This window comes from Pituophis catenifer, unplaced genomic scaffold, assembly GCF_029215685.1.
Source record: "Pituophis catenifer annectens isolate HBS135680 unplaced genomic scaffold, rPitCat1.0.hap2 SCAF_2, whole genome shotgun sequence".
In the NCBI taxonomy this organism is placed as follows: domain Eukaryota; kingdom Metazoa; phylum Chordata; class Lepidosauria; order Squamata; family Colubridae; genus Pituophis; species Pituophis catenifer.
In genome coordinates, this window is record NW_027256882.1 from 120,307,860 (window position 1) to 120,330,939 (window position 23,080).

The 23,080-nt window shown below is 37.9% G+C and overlaps 1 protein-coding gene across 6 annotated transcripts; it reads left to right on the top strand.

Annotated features, from left to right (window-relative positions):
* Window positions 1-2,112: 2,112 nt before the first annotated feature.
* On the top strand, window positions 2,113-21,809 carry PWWP2A (PWWP domain containing 2A). Of its 6 annotated transcripts, none has more exons than XM_070937381.1 (3): window positions 2,113-2,837; window positions 12,324-13,288; window positions 21,702-21,809. In XM_070937381.1, exons 1-3 carry the CDS (start codon window positions 2,164-2,166, stop codon window positions 21,713-21,715), a joined length of 1,653 nt encoding a protein of 550 aa, XP_070793482.1. In that variant the 5' UTR covers window positions 2,113-2,163; the 3' UTR covers window positions 21,716-21,809. The 6 variants fall into 6 exon arrangements, with proteins under 6 accessions (XP_070793482.1, XP_070793480.1, XP_070793479.1 ...); XM_070937379.1 differs by having other exon boundaries at window positions 12,324-14,009; window positions 21,702-21,791; XM_070937378.1 differs by having other exon boundaries at window positions 12,324-14,014; window positions 21,702-21,766.
* Window positions 21,810-23,080: the final 1,271 nt, after the last annotated feature.

A 23,080-nucleotide genomic window follows, 5' to 3' on the forward strand; every position in this document is an offset into this window, starting at 1 on the left:
CTAGAATTCCTCCAACATCCCTTCCAACTCTGCTATTCTGTTATTCTGAATTTTTGTTTGGCTCAGTACCTCTATTAGTTGTGAATCAAGTTTGCATACAAATCCAAACATCCTTCCTCAAGGTTTTTCGAGTAGGAGGGCTACAACCTTATACTTTAAGACACACTGAATTAAATGGGACTTAATATCTGACTCAATATACTTATTTAAACCCCAAACATTCATTCTATGATAGATGGTGATTCCTAAAAGTTTATGTAGAAAAAATGTATCTGCAAACTGACACAGCTGTATCTTGCAGGATGAGAAGTTATGTAGCACATGTGTTATGCTACAATCAGGATCCAACAAGTGTGCAAATGATTTCACACATTCCTTCAAACAGTAATTCTCTAGACCTTCTAATATCATGAGAGCCATGTTATTCTATAATGGCAAGCAAAAAAAAAAAAAGAGGGGATCTGGTCAACACCTTTTCCAACTAAATATGTTTGCTAGAAAAATGCCACCAGACTCCTGATTTTTTTTTATTTTTTTTTTTGCCATCTCTTCTGGAAATATTGTTTTGAGACTGAATCAAAATCATCTCAATATAAGAGATATGAATTTAAAATTCAAACAAAAAATGTTTGTTTGAAGTTCATCTTTTAGTCTAAAGCAAATCATTATTCACACATTGCATTAAATGTGTGATTGTTGTAATTTTACAATGATTTAAGATATTTTTAAAATGATTAAGATTTTATTGTAACTATGAAATTACTGTCTCTTGAACAAGACGAAGAATATAATGTAGTAGCATTAATGGAGAAATATCTTTTTATGAGTCTTATGCAAGGACTGAGCAGCTGGTATGCTGGGTTAGCATAACCTGATCTGATAAAGTGGGTTGGTGTTTACTTCTTTGAAACAGGCGCAGTGACGCTTTTAGCATTTTCTTCCAAGTATGTGTGTATTATACTTTCTAGTTGGGTTTGTGCCACAGAGCCACAGCTTTAGTTCAGAATGTTGTGAGAAACCAGACTAAGATAATACGTAGTTTACTGTACTACATCATAAGCCATGAACATTGTATTGACTACAGCATGTTCCTTAACCATAGGAAACTATGTCGTATTAATAGTTCCTAAAATAACCTGGAAACCATGTTCTTAATATTGAATATATTCTGAAAGGGAAGAAGCCACCGCTGATGCTAATCCCATCCGACTGTATAGTAATTCTACCTCCTCGTTTCTTCAAAAATTAAACCAGAGAGTAAGATCTCTGATCAGGAGCAGCTACAGCAAAACATTTTAGTCGCATCCCACGGGCTTACTCAAAGGCGAACTCTTCCATTCAGTTAAATTGAGCATTCCCAAATCCGGGCGCAGTTTTTTCCATCCATATCCCACTTTCTTTCTCCTTTTCCAAGACGGCCCATGGGCTATGCTAAGCTTTTCTCTCCTCGCCTTCAATCTCCTTCTCTGGGCTTCTAGGTCTGGCATGGTTAACGCTAAGCAGGGCAATTTCCATGTGTTTCGTCCGAGAAACCACAGAAGTTCGGGTTCCCTCCCACCCTGGAAGTTCGAGCTTCCTATAAACGCCGTGCTTTTTTTCTTTCTTTTTTCTTTTGGACTGGCTGTCCCAAGCCCGGGATCAAAGCGAGCGCAGAGAATTGGGGGATGTCAGTCCCTGCGTTCTCTCCCACCTCGTTCACACGACCATCCTACGGGACAACCCAAGAGCGGGGGGCGGGGGGGAAGGAAGTGCAAACGATTACAGCTTTCTATCTTGCTTTAAAACATACATTTCGCTAGACGTCTTGCAAAGCCAATGAGACGCTTTGGCGAGAGGGGCGGGCTTTTCTTTCCCCCCCCCCTACAAATAGAAGAAGAGCTGCTCATTAACCTGCCCCCTTTTGATCTTTGTCGACACAGATACCGGGATCTCCGCCCTCTTTTTCCTCTTCCTGCCCTCAACGTCAACGTTTCCCCTCCGGACCAATGGGAAGTTACATCGGCACTTGATGGATCTGTGCCGTGCCCAATAGGAGCTGGGGAATCGGCAAGATCCCTGCCTCCCCCGATAGGCGGCGTCCCCCTCCTAGCCAGGCGGGGGAAGAAGGCCACGGTTATCGATCCTGCTGCTGGTTAGAGGGAGGAGGAAGCGACACCAGAGAAAATGGCGGCCGTGGCTGCGACTGCGGCGGTGCCGGGTGATGGGGGAGCTGGCGAGGTCGAGCCCATGCCAGGCAGCGAAGCCGGCGCAGACGCGCTCCCCGCCGGCACGCAGGCGGCCGTGGAGTCGGCGGTGCTCGACGCTGCCAGGGAGGATCCCGAGCCAGCGCCGGGAGGAGAGGCTCAGCAGCCGTCGCCGCCGCCGCCCAAGAGCCCAGCGGGGACCCGAGACCTGCCGCAGGCCCAGCCCAACCCGGGCCCCGTGGGAGAGCTTCTTCAGCCTCGCTCGCTGACGGCCACGCTCTCCGGCCGTCCTGAAAAGGAAGAGGCAGAAGGGCAGCCCCCGCAGCCGGGCTTGCCGCTGGTATCTCCGCTGCTGCTTGCAGCTGGGGGCCCCGCGGGGCCGGAGCCCGGGGAGGAGCCGCCCCGGCCGGAGGAGGAGGAGCCGGATGCTGCTGTCGCCGCCGCAAGTACCACGGCAAGCGTTGCAAAGCAACCGGAGCTTTCGGTGGCTGCGGAGCCGGTGGCTGCGGTGGAGGAGGAAGAGGAGGAGGCGCTGTTACTGCCGGGCTCAGAGGTGCTGGTCACCCTGGATCACATCATCGAGGATGCTCTGGTGGTGTCGTTCCGGTTCGGGGAGAAGCTGTTCTCCGGGGTCCTCATGGATCTCTCCAAAAGGTGAGCCAGCCTGACCGGCCGCGCCCTGCCTGCTCTTAAACCTCCCTCTCCCACCGGACCTCCGGGGCTGTTTTGAAAGGAGACGCATCGGCTCCTTTCCCGGAGTGGCTTTGGACCTCCTCTATAACCTTCAGCTGCTGCAGCTGCAGCTGCAGCCTCCTCCACCACCACCCTCAATAGTCTCCGCCGAGTCGAGGCCTCGATCGCCTCCTGGGTGGCTGCACAGAAAGGTGGGGCGCGAGCCATGAGGTGCAGGGCTTTATGGCTCCGCCAAGGGGGCGCGAGTGGCCTTTGAGTGAGCCTCGTGGCCTAAACTCAGAGCCAGGAAAGTCCTCCCTTCCCTTTCCCACCTCAATGACTTCCCACGTACTAGCCTTTCCTTGCCTTTTCAACGTCCCTTCGTTGCGTGTTAAGGTTCATTCGCTCCCAGCTTTGGGTTTTCTTTTAAGCGAAGAAGTGGTCTGTAAAAGAAGGCTGGAGGGTTGTTGTCCATCCCACATGGCTATACAATTTTTCCCCACAGCTTTGGAGGATACTGGCAATGTTGTAGCTGTGGGCAAAAAAAAAAAAGCTGTTCACCAAACAATATATATTTGTCCTACCTTATTGCGATAGATATTTTAGCATTCCTTCATTTGGTTATCCTTCCTTCCTACCTTTATAGAAGTCAGAAATGTTCAGTTGCTATTTTGGTGGGGAAATGGTAGAATGTCTCCTGCTACTTATCTTATCTTGCAAGCAGGATGAAAACTGCACTTACTTGTATATTGCAAAGAAACTTGTTCTGGCAGAAGCATTACTTTTTCTGGTTTTGAGGAACTTGCACCAGAGCATTCTGCGACACTCTCTTTCAATGAGTTCATCAGGTAAAATGTGTATTTGTAAACAATCCCGGTATCATCAACATTATAGCTTGCTTTGGAAAAGATTTCTAATTTTTACATGCACACTCAACTGTGCATGTATTTTCAATAAAGAAAATACATGGCACTGAAGGAAGCAATCTTTTTTGTTTTTTCCACAGCATACTTGATTAAGGAAAATCAGTCAAATGCATTCCTAACTAGTAAAACTGAGCCTGTTCCCTTATTTACAAAGAAGCAACAAAAGGTGGTCCCTTTAAATTTTGTCTAAAATGAATCTGAGGTCATATAGCAGGATTTCTGAGAACTTGGGCCCACGCATCTTTCAGTTCTGAAGAGGAAGATGAATACTGTCAATTTATACCATAAAGTCCTACATTTTTAGATTCATTCTTGTTGGTTAAGTATTTCCAGGAACATTGTATAAGTCATTGCTTTGACGCTTAAAATATATATATAAAAGGAGCCTTGTGAGATAAAAAAGGGCTGGAAAGCCTGAAACTTTAAAAAATGGAAGGAGGAACTTTGGCAATTGAAAAAGATAAAGCTATTGGGGCCAGCAGCCTTTTAAAATTGTAATACTGCAAATTAACACAATGGTTAAGAGGATAAGAAGCAAGATGGATGGTTTCAATTACGCTGGCAATAGGTGTACACTTGGGAGTCCTTAATAGCCAGATTGGGGACACATCATCCTGGAGAAGGTCTGTTTATGTGGTTGCTAAGAGTCAACACTGACTTGATGGCATGTAATCACTCTAGGATGCATTGCTTACATATTTAATATATCTAACTACCAAATTTCAGGCACATACTAAAATTGCCTGATGGGCTTATAGAATTTTGGTATGATAGTGTATGACCATTCTTATTGCCTTCCTTATAAACAAATATAGGTAATGCTGTTTCTAACTCCTTCAGAGTACATAGTAAGCAGATTATAAAATCTAATTGTAATATAATTATGCAACACATGTGCTATAGGAAGGCTGGAGTTTGTAATATTTGAGAGAATGGCATAATGAATTTCCAGTATGCATTTCTTCATAGTCCATAAGGTATTTAAAGGATATATTATATAGAATTGATCGTGTATTGATATAGATATCGCCATATGTTTTTCGTGACAAATATACCACATATGCTGGCTTTCAAATTCTTAGGTCTGTAAGCCCATTGGTAGTGGTAGAAGGGATATTCTGACATTATCCATAGCAGTCTAGGACGTAATGTGCTTGTGTTTTTTCCTTGATATATAGCCTTAATAGATCTGGTAAAGCATCTTACTTTACATTTTCTTTTGCAGGTATGATATTCGAACTATGCAGAACTGAAATAGGGTTGGAAAACAGAATAACATCAGTGCTTTTGGTTTAGCTGGATAAAGTGAAATTCAACCCCATAAGACAAAAAATTAAAACAGCAAGTTGTTTCACACATCAAGCATGTATACTGCATACCCTTAAACAGTGTTGTATTAGTAGCTTCTCTCTCTGATGTTTCTAGAGCTATCATTAACATTCTGCTCTAACAAAGAATGGGAAACTGCCTCTTCTCTTGCATAGTTGATCAGCCATTTGATACAGGCATAGGTAGGAAGTGTTACTGTTTCATTTACTTCAGTACTTCATAGTAATGCTCTTTCAGCTGTTATATAGTGGATAGATGGATATACACACACACATACTAGAGAAAGAGGATCGGAGAAGAAAAGAACGGGCATGTAACTTTTAATCTGGTTGGCAAATTTGAAGCATGTTGTTAGCTTCAAAGTAAAGCATAAAACATGGAATAGCAAAATGCAGCCTAGAAAGATTACTGCTCATTTTAGCTTTCTTATTTTGTGCACTTGTTTGAAAATGAAGTAGAATTCTTAGAAGTAAACATGCTGGATGTTAGTATTTTTCTGTGTAATGCACAGCTACTTAACATGAAAGAATCTTTTTAAAATAGTGGTACAGAGAAATTGCTGGTGCTAAGAGAAGTGTTTGTGGGTTGGTGCTTTTAGTTGCTAGGTGCCAGTTAAATCTGGAAATAGTTAAGATAGAACACAGCTTTGCAGTTTTATACAGTTTTATAATAAAACATGACCAAAGTTTAACATTTTCATGAAGTGCATGTTTACTTACAAATCAATAACATTGTTGATGCAATTGTAACAGACATATCTTACAAAGCTAAGATAGAGACTTGCTTATCGTGGTAGGCAAAGGCTCTTTGGAATTTGAAGACTGTGCACCTAATACCATGTGGTTTATAAAATGATCTTATCTTGTTGAAATTCGTAGTAAAAATGACTCCACACCACTTTACATTTCAATAGTGATGATATCATTTAAAATGAGTAGGTTTTAATTACCTTTCCTTTTTTGTCCATTGAGCTGGTTAGAATAACTTAAAAAATAGTCTGATGTTGTAAGTAAACTTCCCTGGGTGGAAGTCATAGCAAAGAATTTGTGTTCAAAATGTGTTATCGTATAATGAAAAAATAAACAATTATTTGATAGCTGGAGCTGCAGTATGCTTGGCATGGGCAGAACCATGTGGCATGTATCTGAGGCTAGGATTTTCTGATTTAATATTTCCTGAATTTTGAGTAAGAAGTTTAAGTTTTTCTTCTAAAAATTAAGCTGTCATTTTTAAACTTACTCTGCAATTTTCATGCATTACTTGCCTCAAACTGATACGAAATTTATGTTGCTAATTTTTGACAATTGTACAGTTAGTCCTTGACTTACAGCCACAATTGAGACTGGAATTTCAGTCACTAAGCAGTGTGGTTATTAAAGAAAGCATCATATTACCAGACTTAGTTTTACAGCCATTTTTACTCCTTGTTAGGCGAATCGCTGTGGTTGTTATCATAGTAGTATCATAGAGTTGTTTAGCGAATCCGGCTTCCCCTATTGACTTTGTTTGTCAAAAGCCAGCTAGGAAGGCCACAGGTGTTAATCATGTGACTGCAAGATGCTGCAACCATCATAAATACAAGCCAGTTGACAAACTCCCAAATTGTAATCGCATGCCTTCAGGGGTTGGTGCAATAGTCATAAGTAGCTTTTTTTGGTGATGTTGTAACTTTGACCCTTCGTTAATCAAACGGTCATAAAGCAAAGAGTATCTGTAGCTACATTCATGGATATAGGGTATATAATTTTTGCATGATGATGAGGGCTAGTACAGTGATGGCTAACCTTTTTGCCATTGTGTGCCAAAAGTGGGGGGAGTGCAGTGGGGTCACACGCACACGTGCCCACATCCATAATTCTATCCCCCCCTGTGCTCCCCCCGCTTTTGGCACGTGATAGCACGGTGGGCCCGGTAGGCCCGTTTTTTCGCTCTCCCCAGGCTCCAGAGCCTTTCTAGGAGCCTGTGGAGGGCGAAAATGGCTTTCCCCACCTCCCCAGAGGCCCACCGGAGGCCGGAGACAGTGTGTTTCCTGACTTCTGGTGGGCCCAGAAGGCCTGAAAATTAGCTGGCCGGCGCACACATGCATGCTGGAGCTGAGTTCGCGTGCCCACCGATATGGCTCCATGTGCCACCTGTGGCACCCGTGCCATAGGTTCGCCATCACGGGGCTAGTATAATCAATGACTGCTATAACACTGACTTTTTGTGGAAGACTTTTTGCCCACTTTGCCTTCTACATATGGTTTAGTTCTCTTAAATCAGCTTGGGATGGAAAATGCTTTCTGCATTATTCAATCCAGCCTAACTATGTATGTCCACGCAATTTTACATACACTTAGTAACACTATCATATAAGGAATTTTTATTTTCAGATATTTAAGTCTGGACATCAGATTTTAATGGGAGGGTAAACCTTCAATTAAGAAGACATTTCATCCAGTAGACCAAGCTGTCTTGATATTGTATGCTTCTGTACATATATAGAATTCGATTTACCAATTCTTCACATATATATGATATAAAAATATACATGTATACGATCGCTTTTGAACATAACAGGCATTCTCATTTAACCTTCATTCCATATTCTTTATATGGGTAGCTATTACATACAGTAGGGAAGTCCTACAGGCTTTTAAAACTGCATATCTATATATCTTTTTTTCAGCCATAACTTTTTTTGAGATAGCCCATCTATTTTGAGCTAGTATGCGTATGATTTAGCATATTATGAATGTAGCAATTTCATACACATGCGGTTGCTAGAATAACTCCATATTATCTTCCTTGAACTATATTACCTGTAGGGCTATCTTTTTGTGACCTTCCCCTTGTCTCTCAGACAGCTCCTTAGTGGTCATCTGAAAGTTTGGTTTCATAAAGGGATTTTCTCGGGGCTGGAGGTACTAGCAGGCCAAAAGTTAACATAATTAAGGATGGCTCTGAATTAAAAATGAATCAAAATTCCTTAAATTTACTTTCTAGAACCTCCTTTAAGCAGCCAATGGAGACTACTACCAAAGGTAATCCTATCTCTTTTCTAGCAGCCAGCTATATGCGAAGGAAGAAAGAGAGCAAAAAAGAAAAGAATGTCAAAGAGAAACAGTGGCCCTACCTACCATTTGCTTCAGCCCTCTTACTATTGATGGAAGCCTTAACGTCCTTTTTTTCCAAAGGTGGCCCTTCATAAAAATAAAGGTGGCCTACTATACTTTAGAACATTGCCAGGATAGCACCCTGTCATGTGACTTTTCATGACTGAACATGAATACGAAATCTCTGGCTAAGATGATACTCTAACATGGTACCTGTCTGTCCAGATATTGCTGACCTTCACTTCTAGGAGTCCAGTTAAGAGGTTCAATGATGAGGAATGCTGGGAGTAATACTTTTCTGTCCTTGAGCTGCAGTAGGCTTGGTTTTTTTCTCTTGAGTATTTACAATTTTATACCACCATTTTTTAAAGCAATGAATATACAAATAGTTACAGGATTATGCTATAAAAGTATCATACAAAGAAATATATAAGCATCCTTTCTTTTGGTAGGATCTGATGAGCACAGATAAAGCTTGGATTCACAAAATAGAATATTAGGGAAGGCTAAGGAAAGACAATAGTAGCATAACCAGTGACAAAATATTCATTTGCTAAGAGAATTGCATCATTATGATGCTCTCTGCTACTCCAGAAAGCCTGCTCTGGGGCAGAGACATAGCTATGAATAAAAAATACTATGTTGGAGGCTAGCACTTTTTAAAAAAAAAAAATCAAGTGAAATAAAGTCCATAGTGCGAAAGAAAGTAGCCACAGGCATCAAAAGGTCATTAGGATAATATTTGGCCCTAAGCAAACAGAATTGGGACAAATAGTTATTTTTACCAGATTTACTACAAGCCATGAAACGGCAACTACTCTGCCATTCCTAAATATGGCTGTAGGAAAAAAGCAGGGAAAGGTATGTCTTGAATTATGGCAGCAATACAAATAGATGAAAGGGAGGAGGAGACCATTTAAAGCCTAGTGGAAGGAAAATTATGTTTGCATATTTTTTTGAACTGTATGTGTGTACATAAAACTAATACGGCAAGCTAAACTATTTGCCTTGAATTCTATGAAAGAATCTTAAATACTGGAATTAATAATCATATGTTGCTGCATTGAATTCTGCTAGAAAATGTACATTGGCAGCAGTTGGGGCTCACTGTTCACAAGCTATTGTACTGTATGTTGGTATAGATCAGGGGTGTCAATCTCACAGCATCACATTGTCATGTGACGTATCAGGGCTTTTCCCCCCTTCGCTGAACCAGGGGTGGGCATGACCAGTGCATGATGCGTCTGGCCCGCAGACTGTGAGTTTCACACTCCTGGTATAGATTTAAAACCCATAAGGCCTGACATGTCATTTTCAGGTGTTAACTTCCCTAGCTCAGGAGTTCATGAAAATAATTAATAGGCTATAATGCACTTGATGGGAGTGGTAGAGGACAGGAAGGCCTAGAGGAAAGTTGTCCATGGGTCGTGATGGGTCGGACAGGACTTCAGAACTAACAACAACAAATGCGCTTGATAGATCATAGAAAAGCTGAGACAGTCTGATGGACTTGAAAAGAGCTGAAGTATAAATGAAATATAGTCCAGTATAAGATTTCCTCACAATTGTCAAGTGAGGAAAGGTGCAACATCAAATTAGGTTAATTAGAAAGCAGCTGGATCTAATCTAATGCTAGGGTTAGGGTTAATTGCTTAACGCATTGTAAGCCGCCCTGAGTCTCCGGAAAAGGGCAGCATATATAAATCAAACCAATAAATAAATAAATAAATAAATTCTAGCTAGAATAATAGATGCAATATGAAGCCTTAAGCTTTGATTTCAATGAGAAAGTTAAATATACATATTCTTTTAGTTCTTGAAAAGTGCTTGGTATTATCTAGATTATGCTTAAGAGTTCAGTATATATTTTTAATTGGATTATATTTCCCATCATCACTGATATGCTGGATTTGACTGATAGAAGTCTAAAATGTTTGGAATGGGGAAACGTTTTGGTTTTGAGATGTTGCAAATCAGCAGAACTTTCACATGGGAAAAATTGTATGGCAGATTCAGTAAGACTTTTTAAAGGAGTTACTAGTTATGACTAGGCTGCCAAAATATTTGCAATATAATAGGTAAGTTAAACACACGATAGAAAAATTGCTGAGGCCCTAGAAATAGTGCAGGGAACAGCAACAAAGATGATAAGGGGTCTGAAGACCAAACCATATGATGAATGGCTAAAGGAACTAGATCTGTTTAGCCTATGAAGAGAAGGGTCAGGGGAGATATGATAGTGATCTTCTAATACTTTTGGACTGTTACAGGGAAGAGGTGTCAATTTAGTCTCCATGACACCTGAGGGCAGGACAAGAAGCAATGGTGAAAGCTGGTCAGAAGGACATTCTGCCAAGAAATGAGAAATTTTCTGACAATGAAAACGATTAATCAGTGGAACAGCTTGGCTCCCTGACTTGTGGGTGCTCCATCACTGGAGGTTTTCAAGAAAAGATTGGACAACCATTTGTAAAGATTCATAGTGGAAAATAATGAATTTATAGATGTAGTGTTTCCTAATCAAAAATGAGGTCTTAACTAAAGAATTACCTTTCTGTGAAATCATCTTAGGTGCAGAGGGAAGATGCAAGAGAGATTGTAAGGAGGACAAATATATATTCAGTCGTAATGGCTAATTGTTCTAAATGAAAAGAATAGCAGAAGATCCATGCTTAAAGTGAAACATTGATAGTACAACAATAAATATTAAGTGAGTTGATTCTTTAAATTCATAGTTCCATCAATGGGGTTGTATTATAAGATAGGTAGCTTGGGAATATCTAATAATTGGAAGTCTCAGCTGACCATCTCAGTACCTCTCTTATCCTGTAGCATATGCTAGAGTATGTATTCCACCTATCAGTAGCACATTCCCTTTTTAATATGTTAATAACTTCAGTTTCTCTGTCTGCACAATTTCGCACATGCTCCAAAGTATACTGTGCATCAGGTCTCCATTCCTCCCCATTTTTGCAGTGACTTGCTGCCAATTTTCCCATCATTCTGTCCAGTCCCAAACTTTCTGCCACATATCTGCCAAACTTTGCAATACTTCCCTTCTTCCCATCAGCTTGCCCAGTGTTCCCAGTCTGTTTGATTTCCATTTGAAAAATACTGTCTTGTTAATGCTAAGTTTTCCAAAAAGTTTATGTCATTACAAAGATGCCATGGAAATTCTTTATATCCCATCTTCAGCCATTTTGGAAACTCCTGTTTAGGTAATATTATTAAGTACATAATAAGGGAGAAACAAATGATCTTGTTTAAATCATGTTAAGTGAGACAAAATTGTTAGACCATACTCTTAATTTAAATTGGACAAATTATTTTTTTATGCCAGTTACATAATTCTCCAGTGTAGGTATAAAATACTGCTACTATTAATAGCACTTTAGTTATTAAACAAAGTTATTTCAAGCTCGTGAAGTACAGTGGAGAAAACCAGTTATGGTTACATTTATGATTATGTTTTTTGTGTTCTTTACTTGAACTGACTATATTGTTTGAAAATAGGTGAGAGGCAGACACAGTTCAACTAGATTTTCATTATTAATATCAGTTATTACCAGATAGAACAGAAAGAAATATTTGAGTGCTCATCAGATTTTGTGTATACAAGACAGAAAGTATCCTATGTGTACTGAGCCTTGTATATGGGCTGCATAACCATCTAGTGAATTTATATTTTGTGCTTAAAGAGTAATTTGTTTGAATGAGAACTTGCCTATCTATATGTTGTGCAGTGCACATCCCCCCCCCCATTACAGTCTTCTGCCATTTGACTTCCCTTCCAGTTTATATGGGGGTTTGGACAAGCAGATCAGGATGGAAAAAGATATTTCAGAACTGATAATTTAGAAACTATTGCCTTAGATCATGAAGTCAAAAAAAAATTCTGAACATCAAATTTAAAGTTTTGATGAATATAAATTTATGATCATACTTTAAAGCCATTCAAGCCTGTTGAACAATCCTCATTTGATAATAAAGATGCAGTTGAGCCATGGAATGCCCTTTAAATTTAAGTATATTATGGTATTCAAAATGTTCCTCATATAAGCTTCTCAAAGATAGCAAATGGAGATTGGCAGTTAACTCTGTGTTTCTCTCTTGTTAAGGTTTGGACCTCATGGAATTCCTGTGACTATATTTCCCAAGCGGGAGTACAAGGATAAACCTGAAGCCATGCAGCTCCAAAGTAAATCATTCCAAGATGAGATGCAAGTGAAATGTGAAGCTAACGGTGTTGTCCCAGACTCTTCTCCCATCCAGCCATCAGAACATAGCCTGGTTAAAAGTCTATGGACTTCCAAACCGCCTCCCCTTTTCCATGTGGGGGCACCATATCCCCCTCCTTTGTTTATCAGGGACACGTATAACCAATCAATACCTCAACCTCCACCTCGAAAAATTAAGCGGCCCAAGCGAAAATTGTACAGGGAGGAACCCACGTCTATTATGAATGCTATCAAATTGCGACCCAGACATGTCTTATGTGACAAATGTAAGAACAGTATTGTTGCAGAAAAGAAAGAAATTAAGAAGGGCAGCAATGCAAGTGACTCCTCAAGGTGTGAAGATACTAGGAAACGAAGAAATGAGAGCGTAACTACTGTGAACAAAAAAATTAAAACTGATCATAAAGTTGATGGGAAAAGTCAGAATGAAAGCCAGAAAAAGAATTCTGTGGTCAAAGTTGCAAATATTGTCCACAGCAGAAGTAGAGTAGTCAAAGTTCCCACTCAAGCAAATACATCGAAAACCCAATTAAATACTAAAAAAGTTCTTCAGAGCAAAAATATGGATCATGCAAAAGCTAGGGAAGTTTTGAAAATAGCCAAAGAAAAGGCACAAAAGAAACAGAGTGCAACTTCAACTTCCAAAAATGCACATTCAAAGGTCCACTTCACACGGCGTCTTCAGAACACCAGCTCAGGGTCCCTGCCTCCCCGATTGCGTCTGAAGCCACAAAGGTATCGAAATGAAGAAAATGACTCCTCTCTCAAGACAGGGCTGGAGAAATTGCAGAGTGGCAAGATGGCAGCTAAGCCCCAGTCTCGCTGCTCGTCTACCCGCTCAGCAGGTGAGGCCCCTTCAGAAAATCAGAGCCCCTCAGAAAGTCCTGAAGAGGCCAACAGTGAGGTTCAGGACACCAATGAAGTGCATGTACCTGTTGATCAGGATGAACAGCAGACCATGGGCAAGAAAGGCAGCAAAAGCAATATTACAGTTTACATGACCCTTAATAAAAAGAAATCTGACTCTTCCAGTGCATCAGTCTGTAGTAGTGATAGCACAGATGACTTGAAGTCCTCCAATTCTGAGTGTAGCACTACTGAAAGCTTTGATTTTCCTCCAGGCAGCATGCATGCACCTTCCTCCTCCTCCTCCTCCTCCTCCTCTTTAAAGGAAGAGAAAAAGCTCAGTAATTCTTTGAAAGTCTTTTCAAAAAATGTCTCTAAATGTGTCACACCAGATGGCAGGACCATATGTGTAGGAGACATTGTTTGGGCCAAGATATATGGCTTCCCATGGTGGCCAGCCCGTATTCTTACTATAACTGTGAGCCGAAAAGATAATGGCTTATTAGTCCGACAGGAAGCTCGTATTTCATGGTTTGGGTCCCCAACAACATCTTTTCTTGCTCTTTCACAGCTCTCCCCTTTTTTAGAAAACTTTCAGTCGCGATTTAATAAGAAGAGAAAAGGTCTTTACCGCAAGGCCATTACAGAAGCAGCCAAGGCTGCTAAGCAGCTAACTCCTGAAGTTCGGGCCCTGCTGACACAGTTTGAAACATGAACAAAGTAAGGTAGGCAAGAAATGGGGAGGCACCACGAAATGTCTAACCTAGTTAACTATTTTGAAGGAGTTGGGCCAATTAGATTAAAAAATGCACTCAGTTGGCTGCTTTTTATACTGAAATTTCCATTTGTAGCAATGTCTTGACTGAAAGTTAACCTTTAAAAAATTGTACATGCAATCAGATTAACCTTAAGCGAGAGCTCAGTATTTTTCAAGAGAACTCTTTACATTTCTTTGTAAAAGTTAAGTTCCTTTGCTCACCCCATGCATAGGAGCCATAACCTCAGCTGAAGAGCAGTTTATTTGCAGGGAATTTTTACTAGTTTCTATCCACTATATATATATACCATTTCAATGTGGAAAGGGGAGAGGGGAGGGGAGGGAAATCAATCTAAGTGATGGGATTTGCAGGCATAACTGGACAGCCCACCTTAAATGCAGAATCCTAGATTCTATCTCACTTGTAAGCTTTATTTCTGTGATTTTACCCAGTGGAAGTGAGCCCAAAGAGTTCACCTATGCCTAAAAATGCTTTTGTTCCTGCTGGCCACTTTAATTCCTTTAGAAACCAGTCTAATTGGAATTCTGGTAGACTTGATCATTAATAAATAAGTTTGTGGTCACTTTTTTTCAAATGCTCAAAATTATGCTATGCACCCATGGATAAACATACACTCTTCAGGTCTTGGCAAATTTAAGAGAAAGCTGGTTGCTCACATTAGACTGAATAGTCCTTCCATGTATGAGATCAAGGACTGTTAATGCTGCATTAAGTGTGAATTACATAATATCCTGTTGGGGAAGGGGGGGTGCTCCTAGGACATTTGTTCTAAGGGTTAGCTTGAGAATTTTGTGTTGTGTAAATAATTAGTCAGATTTTTTTCCCTGACTACTTGTTCTTAAATCCTTAGGATACGTCCTAGTAAATTACACTTTGTGAATTGTCAGATGTGTAATTGTTGCATTTGGATGTATCAAACTGCATATTTTTTTTAAGTATTTCCATTTAAGGTATCTGTTTGCAGGTCAGAAAATATGGAAAATGTAATTGTGTAATGCTCTGAAATGTACAAAAATGTAAATAAAATTGACTAAATCTAATTATTTGTGTGTGTTTCTCAAAAAGCCTTGAAAGAAAACTCAGGAAGTGAGGCTGGTCTGTTTATGCAATGCTTAGGAGACATTCTGAAGGAAATCATTTTTTTCTTGCTCCTTATTAACTAAACTGGCTTCATTTAGCTGCTTATAAAATAATGGTGTTCAAATTAACAAAATTTCTATTTTTTATAAATTCAATTGTTTTTCCCCAAATGTTTATCAGTAATTCTGTAAGAAGTACCTTCCTATATTTCTAACCTGTGTTACTGAATGTTTTCTTGCTGTTAAATATTCTGCTTGTCTCATGCTCTGCATTGGGCAGTGAAATGGAGTTGATTCAGTTAGATAGCATGTGCAATAGATTCTACTACTTTGCATTTAATTGTTATTAGAGGGCTTAACTTTATTGCCCTGAAATTTATATCAGAGTTCTATGAGTAGATATTTTCTAGGAAAAGAGAGTGTTAAACAAAAATCAGGCCAACATATGGAGTCCAAAGAAATAATGGCTAAAGGCTCTGTTGTGACTGATGCTAAGGTATGTCTCACATTATAATACAATGTTAACTCAATTTTTCCAAAATACTTACGCTTTAAACTGTTTAGTTATTTTAGAAATATGCTTTAGAAAGTCTCTCTGCTTTCCTGAGGTACTCCATTTGACAATGCTCACAATCAATTGTAAATTTCCAAATCTATTAAGAAATGAACTTGTATTCAGTCAGCCAATGCTTTTTGAAATTAGAAAACACACAAAATGGCATGCAGTCCTATTTCAGTCTTATACTGTGTATTCTCTTTCCTGCAAACAGAAACCAATGTAGTAGTTCAAAGAGCAAAACATGCTATGTCTTTTTTAAGGGCAGGCTGTGCTCAGGATTTTTAAAAATACACTGTTTACCATAAACTTGAAAATGTAGGTTGGCTTAGGGTTGCTGTGGACAAAGTTTGTTCTAAATTTGTAATGGGTGAACTAGCTCTCCAGACATGATCAAGTTGAACAATCATACTAGCTTATGGAAGTATTCTTAATAGATGCTTGCTCCTTCTACCTTGGAATCCTATTTCCGAACCAGATGTTCTAATAGATTCAGAAATTAATTTAAGGAATGGCCTAGAAGGGAGTGCTTTGAATGCATTCCCAAGAATTATTCTGTGGCCAGGATAAATATTTGACTTATTTTCATTAATATTGAAATTTAATGAAAGATAATGAATATGATTATTCCCTAATCGGGTATTTAATCTTTATTTTTGCCACATTAAAAAAAAACTGCTAGAAGTCTCTGGATCATACTAAGGCTTACAGGAACCACATGTAGCTCTAGGTTGTGCATCTGTGCTACGGAAATGAAGTTCTCTTGTATCAGAATTCTTACAGTTTGGAAGGAAATACACAACTTTACCATTATCAAGCAGGAATTTATTCTTATTTTCAATATTCTTTTCTCATGTATCTTGCTACTTCATAGACTGGTGCCTTTTAAAAAGTTTGTTCTAAATATGTTTGAATTTTTAATGACATTATGATGTCTTTGGCCATTGCTTCATGTCATTTTATGTCCTATGAAAAAGTCTTGATTTATGTGGTTAACTTTTTAAAATCATGTAGATGTCATGCAGTATGTATGTAACAGTATTACTGTTCGTTGCAAGGCATCAAGCTGATGGATGTGGTTTATTCTGGCTTTTTTGGCAGGAGAAGCAACTGTTGAAGCACCAAGTGAAATAAACACTTATTTGCAATTCCATTCTTTTGAGGAGAAAGTGCCTCTCTCATGCAGGAGTTAGGGAGCATAATTTGGATTCTATCAGCTTCAGTTTTGTGGCTCCCAAATTTGGATTAATCTCCCCTACCCCAATATGCTTTTCAGAGACTGAAGAAGTTACAGAGGAGACTAACACGTACACAATTTTTATGGGCAGGTTCTTTGTATACCAATTGGAATATGGTACAAATTGACTATATCTTTTGATTAAGCTTGGTATTAGGGACTACTGCAGTTTCTTGTAGTTTGAGTAGTATATTTGACAAATTGTTTTAAGACAATTTCTTGCGCTAATTTCTTTAATGGAAGAAATAGTGACGATGGTCTGTATGACTGAGGTGAAACTAATTCATACATACATAATCGAGTCAAACTCAATTTCATCTTACTATGAGAACACGATCCTACATGAGTTGTATGCTCAAATTTTAGTGGAAATTAGTTGCTTACATTTGCTGCATTGGTTTGCTGAATTACAACTTCTTTAGGGCTGTTGGCAGATTAAAGAAAAACTTAAACTGCAGCTTGTAATTGAACTATTTTCAGTCTGCATAGCTATAGTAATTATATACCCCCCCCCCCCGATTTCATCCCCACAATAATCCTATGAATAGGTGAGACCCAGTAGGTCACCCACTGAGTTGCATTGTAAATAAAACTATAAATGTATACAACTATAAATTATATATATATATATCATATTTTTATATTCTCTCTGTGTCTACACATATATACATACTCGTGTGTATTTTTTTCACATATGCCTTTTACATCCTGATGTATTAGATATATTCAAGTGGAGATTTGAGTTTTCTCTAGGCCAAGTCTCATATCTTCCTCCTTCGCTGCTTATCTCTTGATTGTGTCAATAGACCATGTTCAAGCTAAAAATCAAGAAAAGCATAGGGTATAACCTAGCTCCAAGAAATCTTAACATCTCACACATCTTGGCATTTTTCAAATTTAGTGCAATTCCTCTCAGATGTTATTTACCTAATTACTGCCTAATGAGCAATCTTTACAGTAAAAGTAACATTAGTACATAGAATGTATGAACATGACTTTGGATTATGATCTTGATAATTTATCCATAGAAATGTTTTAATCAGGATTGTGTTAGCATGTTTATTTTAACAAGCTCTTACTGAATATTAATCTAGTGAATGAGTCCCCTGGGAGCCTAGTGATGGATCAAAAGTGTACTTGGAAAAGGTCAAGTAGTTAAAATAATACACTAATTTAATGAAATGAGAAATCTAGTTCCTGCTGGAAAAAGAAGTGATAAATAGTCCAGAGCCTGTATCTAGATGAGCTGAAAGTGAATGAAAAGGCACTTCTGTGAAAGCAACGTAGTATTATAAAATATGAAAAGTAAAGGAATTACTCCAGCAACTTGGAATGAGTTCATATATAAAATGTTCCACCCATGCCTTAGTCCAGCTACGAAAAGTAAATCATCACTAGATTGAACTAAAATTGAGTACAATAAAGTGCAAGATTTGAATTTATAATGCGAAAGCACAAATATCTCAGTGAGTTAGGCAAGCCAATAATTCACTTTGCCAATGATCTCTATAGGAGGGATGTTCTATGTTCTTTAATGTTCAAAAAGCATTGCCATCAATCCAGCAAAAACAAAATGCATGCATTACTGAAGTATATACGGTAGTATGACAGATAATTGTGTGCATTTTGAACTTGGTATTTATATGTGCGCACATACACAAGCTCAGTTCAAGCCTGGTATTAATCAATTTTGTTATCAGTGGAGAACAGGAATGTGCTTGTGCCAGATATGGCTTGTAGATTTTGCATAGCTATACGGTTGGGCAGTTTGAGTAGAGAACACTTGATAAACTAAGTCTTTGGTCTGATTCAACATGGCTCCCCTTATGCTATGAAACCGCAGGATCATAAATATATTTTTCATTCTTAATGGTTGGAGCAATCAAAGATCAGGTCAAATCAACTGTAAAGCTGTATTATTCTTTCTCGTGCATCTGTTATGTGGGCTTCCTTGTTGCTAAAGAATTATTAATTTTTATATAAGAAATATTTCTTTTAAGTGATGAATATCAGTGAATTAAATTAAGGGAAGATGATAGTGTAAGAGGGGCTGAAAATTGGATGTTAAAAGTCAGAGGTATTAGATATCTTAAATCATAATTCTTTGCCGTTTCTTCCATTAAATAGAACTCGTGCACTGGAGGCATCTGCAACATCATTTGCTACTACTTATTGAACTAGCCTGTCTGAAAGTTTTTGTTTTTTGGTACTGTATGGTTTTCTAATGTTCTGAGTTGCAGTTATGACTTTTTTCATTTCCAATAGCTTCATTATTCAAAATCCTTTTTGAGGATAACAGTTCCTAACAATACTGTCTAAAATTTGGGCATTCTGGGTTTTCAGAATAGAAGCGTCCTTGTGGGTAATTATTCCCTAGCTGGCCTACATTCATCATGGACAGGATCTGGAGTAGTTAAGAGTGGAACAAATATAATTGCTGCTGTTCCCACTTTGAGCAGCGTGAATTGGTACAGTGATAAGGAACTTTTAGAATATAATGCCTCTGTCCTTGGAAATAGTACAGTGTATTATTCTACCTGCAGTGCTAATGCCAGTTTCTCTTGAAAGCTAAAACTCTTGACAGACTTTGTTTTATATTGACTTTCTTCCCCCCTCCCCCAATTTATCCTTCCTTGTTTCGGGTGTCATTTTAGCTTAAGACACCAGTAGCTATGTATCTAACATAGTATATTACGGAGTCTATTACTTGAGTCCAAGATACAGAAACATATTAGCATTAGATTTCTATTGGCTATATTAGGGTTTCCTGATTTTACATATGAGTTTAGGATTGCTCATATCAATCCAGGTATTAAATATTCTGGCTAACCTTACAAATAAATTCTGACACAAATTATTTCAAAGCAAATAATAATATGGATAAGGGTCTGGCAGATTTCATCCTGCTGAAGTGGACATACTTGCTTTTAATTTATGAATAACACCTTTTGGGACAAATCTACATTTTAGAAGAATTAGAAGATCTGGATATCAGAATTTCCATATATTTTCTGTATCTTTTTTTCTAAAAGTTTCATATATAAAATACGTTTCAGTGCTTTTTTTCATTTTGATATGTGCTCTTTTCACCTTTTCTACAATATAATTTCCAGCAGAATTTTTCATCTTCATGGCAGTTATAAACTGGGGTTTTTTTTTTATTAAAGTATCCCCAACACATTCTCTTAGGTCACATGGATTCCACCCAAATATACATTACTTCACTTTTTTATAAGGACTTTTCCTCCAATTAAGATAAATTATTTTGAGACTTTTCATCATTTCAGCACTTAAAAAGCATTGAGCTCCAAACCTTTATTCACTGTGCTCTGTCCTTCAAGCTTTTGTTGTCAATCCAAAAGTTATTTTTTCATGTCATCTCTTAAGTACCCAGATGGGGGGAATGCCACATACATTGTTACATACATTATACGAATTATACAATCTGCCTCTTTGGCATTATAGTATAACATACATCTCTCTAATTTGGACCTGATGCTATGTCATGATGACTATAATCTTATAGTCTATAAATTATGATTCAAACATGGATTAGAGACTTTGTTAAAGTATTTTGTGACTAGCCATATCCACCATGGCTGTCATTTGATGGATAAGCAAGTCTCCATATGGCTATTTTGAGTGTGTACCTAACACATGATCTCAAATTCAAGTGTGCTCCCACACACACAGAAACAAGTGGCATATTCCTGGCCTGAACATACATTTACCATCTCTCTCTCTCCTTATTTGTAAAATGGTAGTGGAATAAAACTTACTTTTCTATAGATGTTTTTTTCTGCAAAACCTGTCTCTCAGACTAGATATTAACCCAATTTATCTGTAATTTCCTAGCATTATACCATTTCCCCAGTTGTTTTAATACAAGCATAAATCTAGGATAATACCACCCATTTTTATTTTTTAAAATAACCATTTTACATTTGAATTAAGAACCCTTTTATGAATACCATCTGGATCTAGCTTTGGTGGTGGTGGTGGCGGGGGAGGATATGTCTGGATCTAGCTTTTGGGATAATTTGTATTAGAATACAATCCCTGCTCACAAATATTTGTCCTAATTGCTCAAATTGCTTTCCTAAAAATTGGAGTTTTGATATGAGTATTTAGAAGACTAATTCTATAGTGAACTACAATGAAAATTAAGCTTTTCTGCAATTGCCTTCTCTTTTAATATTCTTTTAATGTCCTTGATGCCAAATAGTCCAGTTACCTTATTTTCCTCTGATATATTTTTCTTTGATTGCCCATTTTAATATATATTTAATGTAAATATAAGGCTTTGTAAGTTATAAAGCCTTTAAAATCAATATATGTTATCAAACATACTTTTCTTGACTTCTAATTTAAATACAATTTTAACTATTTTTTTACAAACCCAATATGAGAACTTTTATCATATCATTGATGGTATGCCTCAGAAATGAGACAATTGGATATTTTAAACATGTGCAGTAAGTTAGGTTAACTATATTATGAAATCAGTAGATGATCTTCAAAGTACATTCACCTCCATTTTCCTATGGAATCCACAGTCATAGGGAATTATTTTATAAAGGTTACAAAATAGAGAAAAAATGCTGATGACACATTGTGTTAGCTTTCATATTGAGTTTAAATATCTACAATATTGTTTCAGTGGAATAAGTTCGTATCCATTTTTTTAAAAAAAACTGTTCTATAATAGTATGAATGTGTAGAAATAAGCTTACATTATAAACTCATATTTTTCTTTTTCAGCTCAGAGACATTAATCATCTGCTGTGTTTATGGAACTGTCTTGCACTGGCATGAAGTTTGTCAGCTAACCAGAAATTGCATACACCCGATATGCCCCTTTCCTCTGCAATCCAGAACATGGTGTATGCTGAGATACTTAAAAAAAAAAAAAAAGAACTGTACCCCATTTCCAGGAAATCTGTATGTGTTGTACATTTAATTTCAAATCTAAAATATTGATATTTTATAAACTATTTTTGCAATAAACAAAGGCATGAGCCAAGGAGCCTATTCAACATGTAAGGAACCACTTGAAGTACCAGAATGAAGAATCACAAAGTGTAATATTACTCTTCAAATGCAATTTGTCTGAATGGGCCCCGGGAACTGATTGAGACACCTGGAAAGTTGGCTGTAAAGTTCTTCTTTTGTTCTTGGTGTGTTACATTTTACATCTTAACAAACATTAGTCTTTAGTGCAAGTGTTAACAGAGCTGTAATCCTTTACTGGAAGCATGTCCAAATTCAACTGTGTTGTTAAGTGCTGACAGATGTGTTCTGAGACTAAGGTTTTCCATAAAGCAAGCAGCAAGGGGCGAAAATACATAATTCTATCTTGAGTAATGGCAAAGGGATGGCAAAGACCATCCCTTTGGGAAATAGTTTGGTGGCTAGAATAGAGGCTGCATCACAAGGTACAGATCTTCTATCTGCTTGTGTTCACCCAGCAGTATCTGCCACAAACAGGTACTGTTAAAATGGAATAGTAATTGGTATCCAAAGTCATGACATTTCTTTTTATAGCACTGTGATGTATTGCACATTAAGTTAGTCATAACTAACATGTTCCACTGAGACATTCTTGGCATTTTAAAGACTAGCTGGTTTACACAAGAAAGTTTCCTATCCCAGGAAGCCTCTAATCTTTTCTCAATGGGACTTGAGTTTTTAACAGCAATGTGGTTTCACATTTCAATGAGAATAAGTTATGCCAAATTTTCACTGGATTACGCTGAAAGCCTAAAAGAATTACTTATTCAGTATTTTTAAACTGCTTCTCATTTTGATAGTATGTAAACCCTTGCGTCGGAAGCAAAATTCAGCAGTTACCTTGACAAAGTGATGTCACAAAAATGCACAATATATAGATTGTTATAATTAACAGTTTTCATGTCAATACAAGGATGCCTTCTAATATATAGATTTCAATCTTTAGGATATTAAAATACATTAAGATAATTTTTTTCTAAAATTATGTATTCCAGAAAATACAGCAAGTGTCCAGTTCATATTTTCCAAGTCACAATCATAACTTTTCCTCTTTATTTTATTTAGTAACAGATTTATATTTTAAATAGCATTTGAAATAAGGGAAATATGTTTATTACAATACAAGTCTA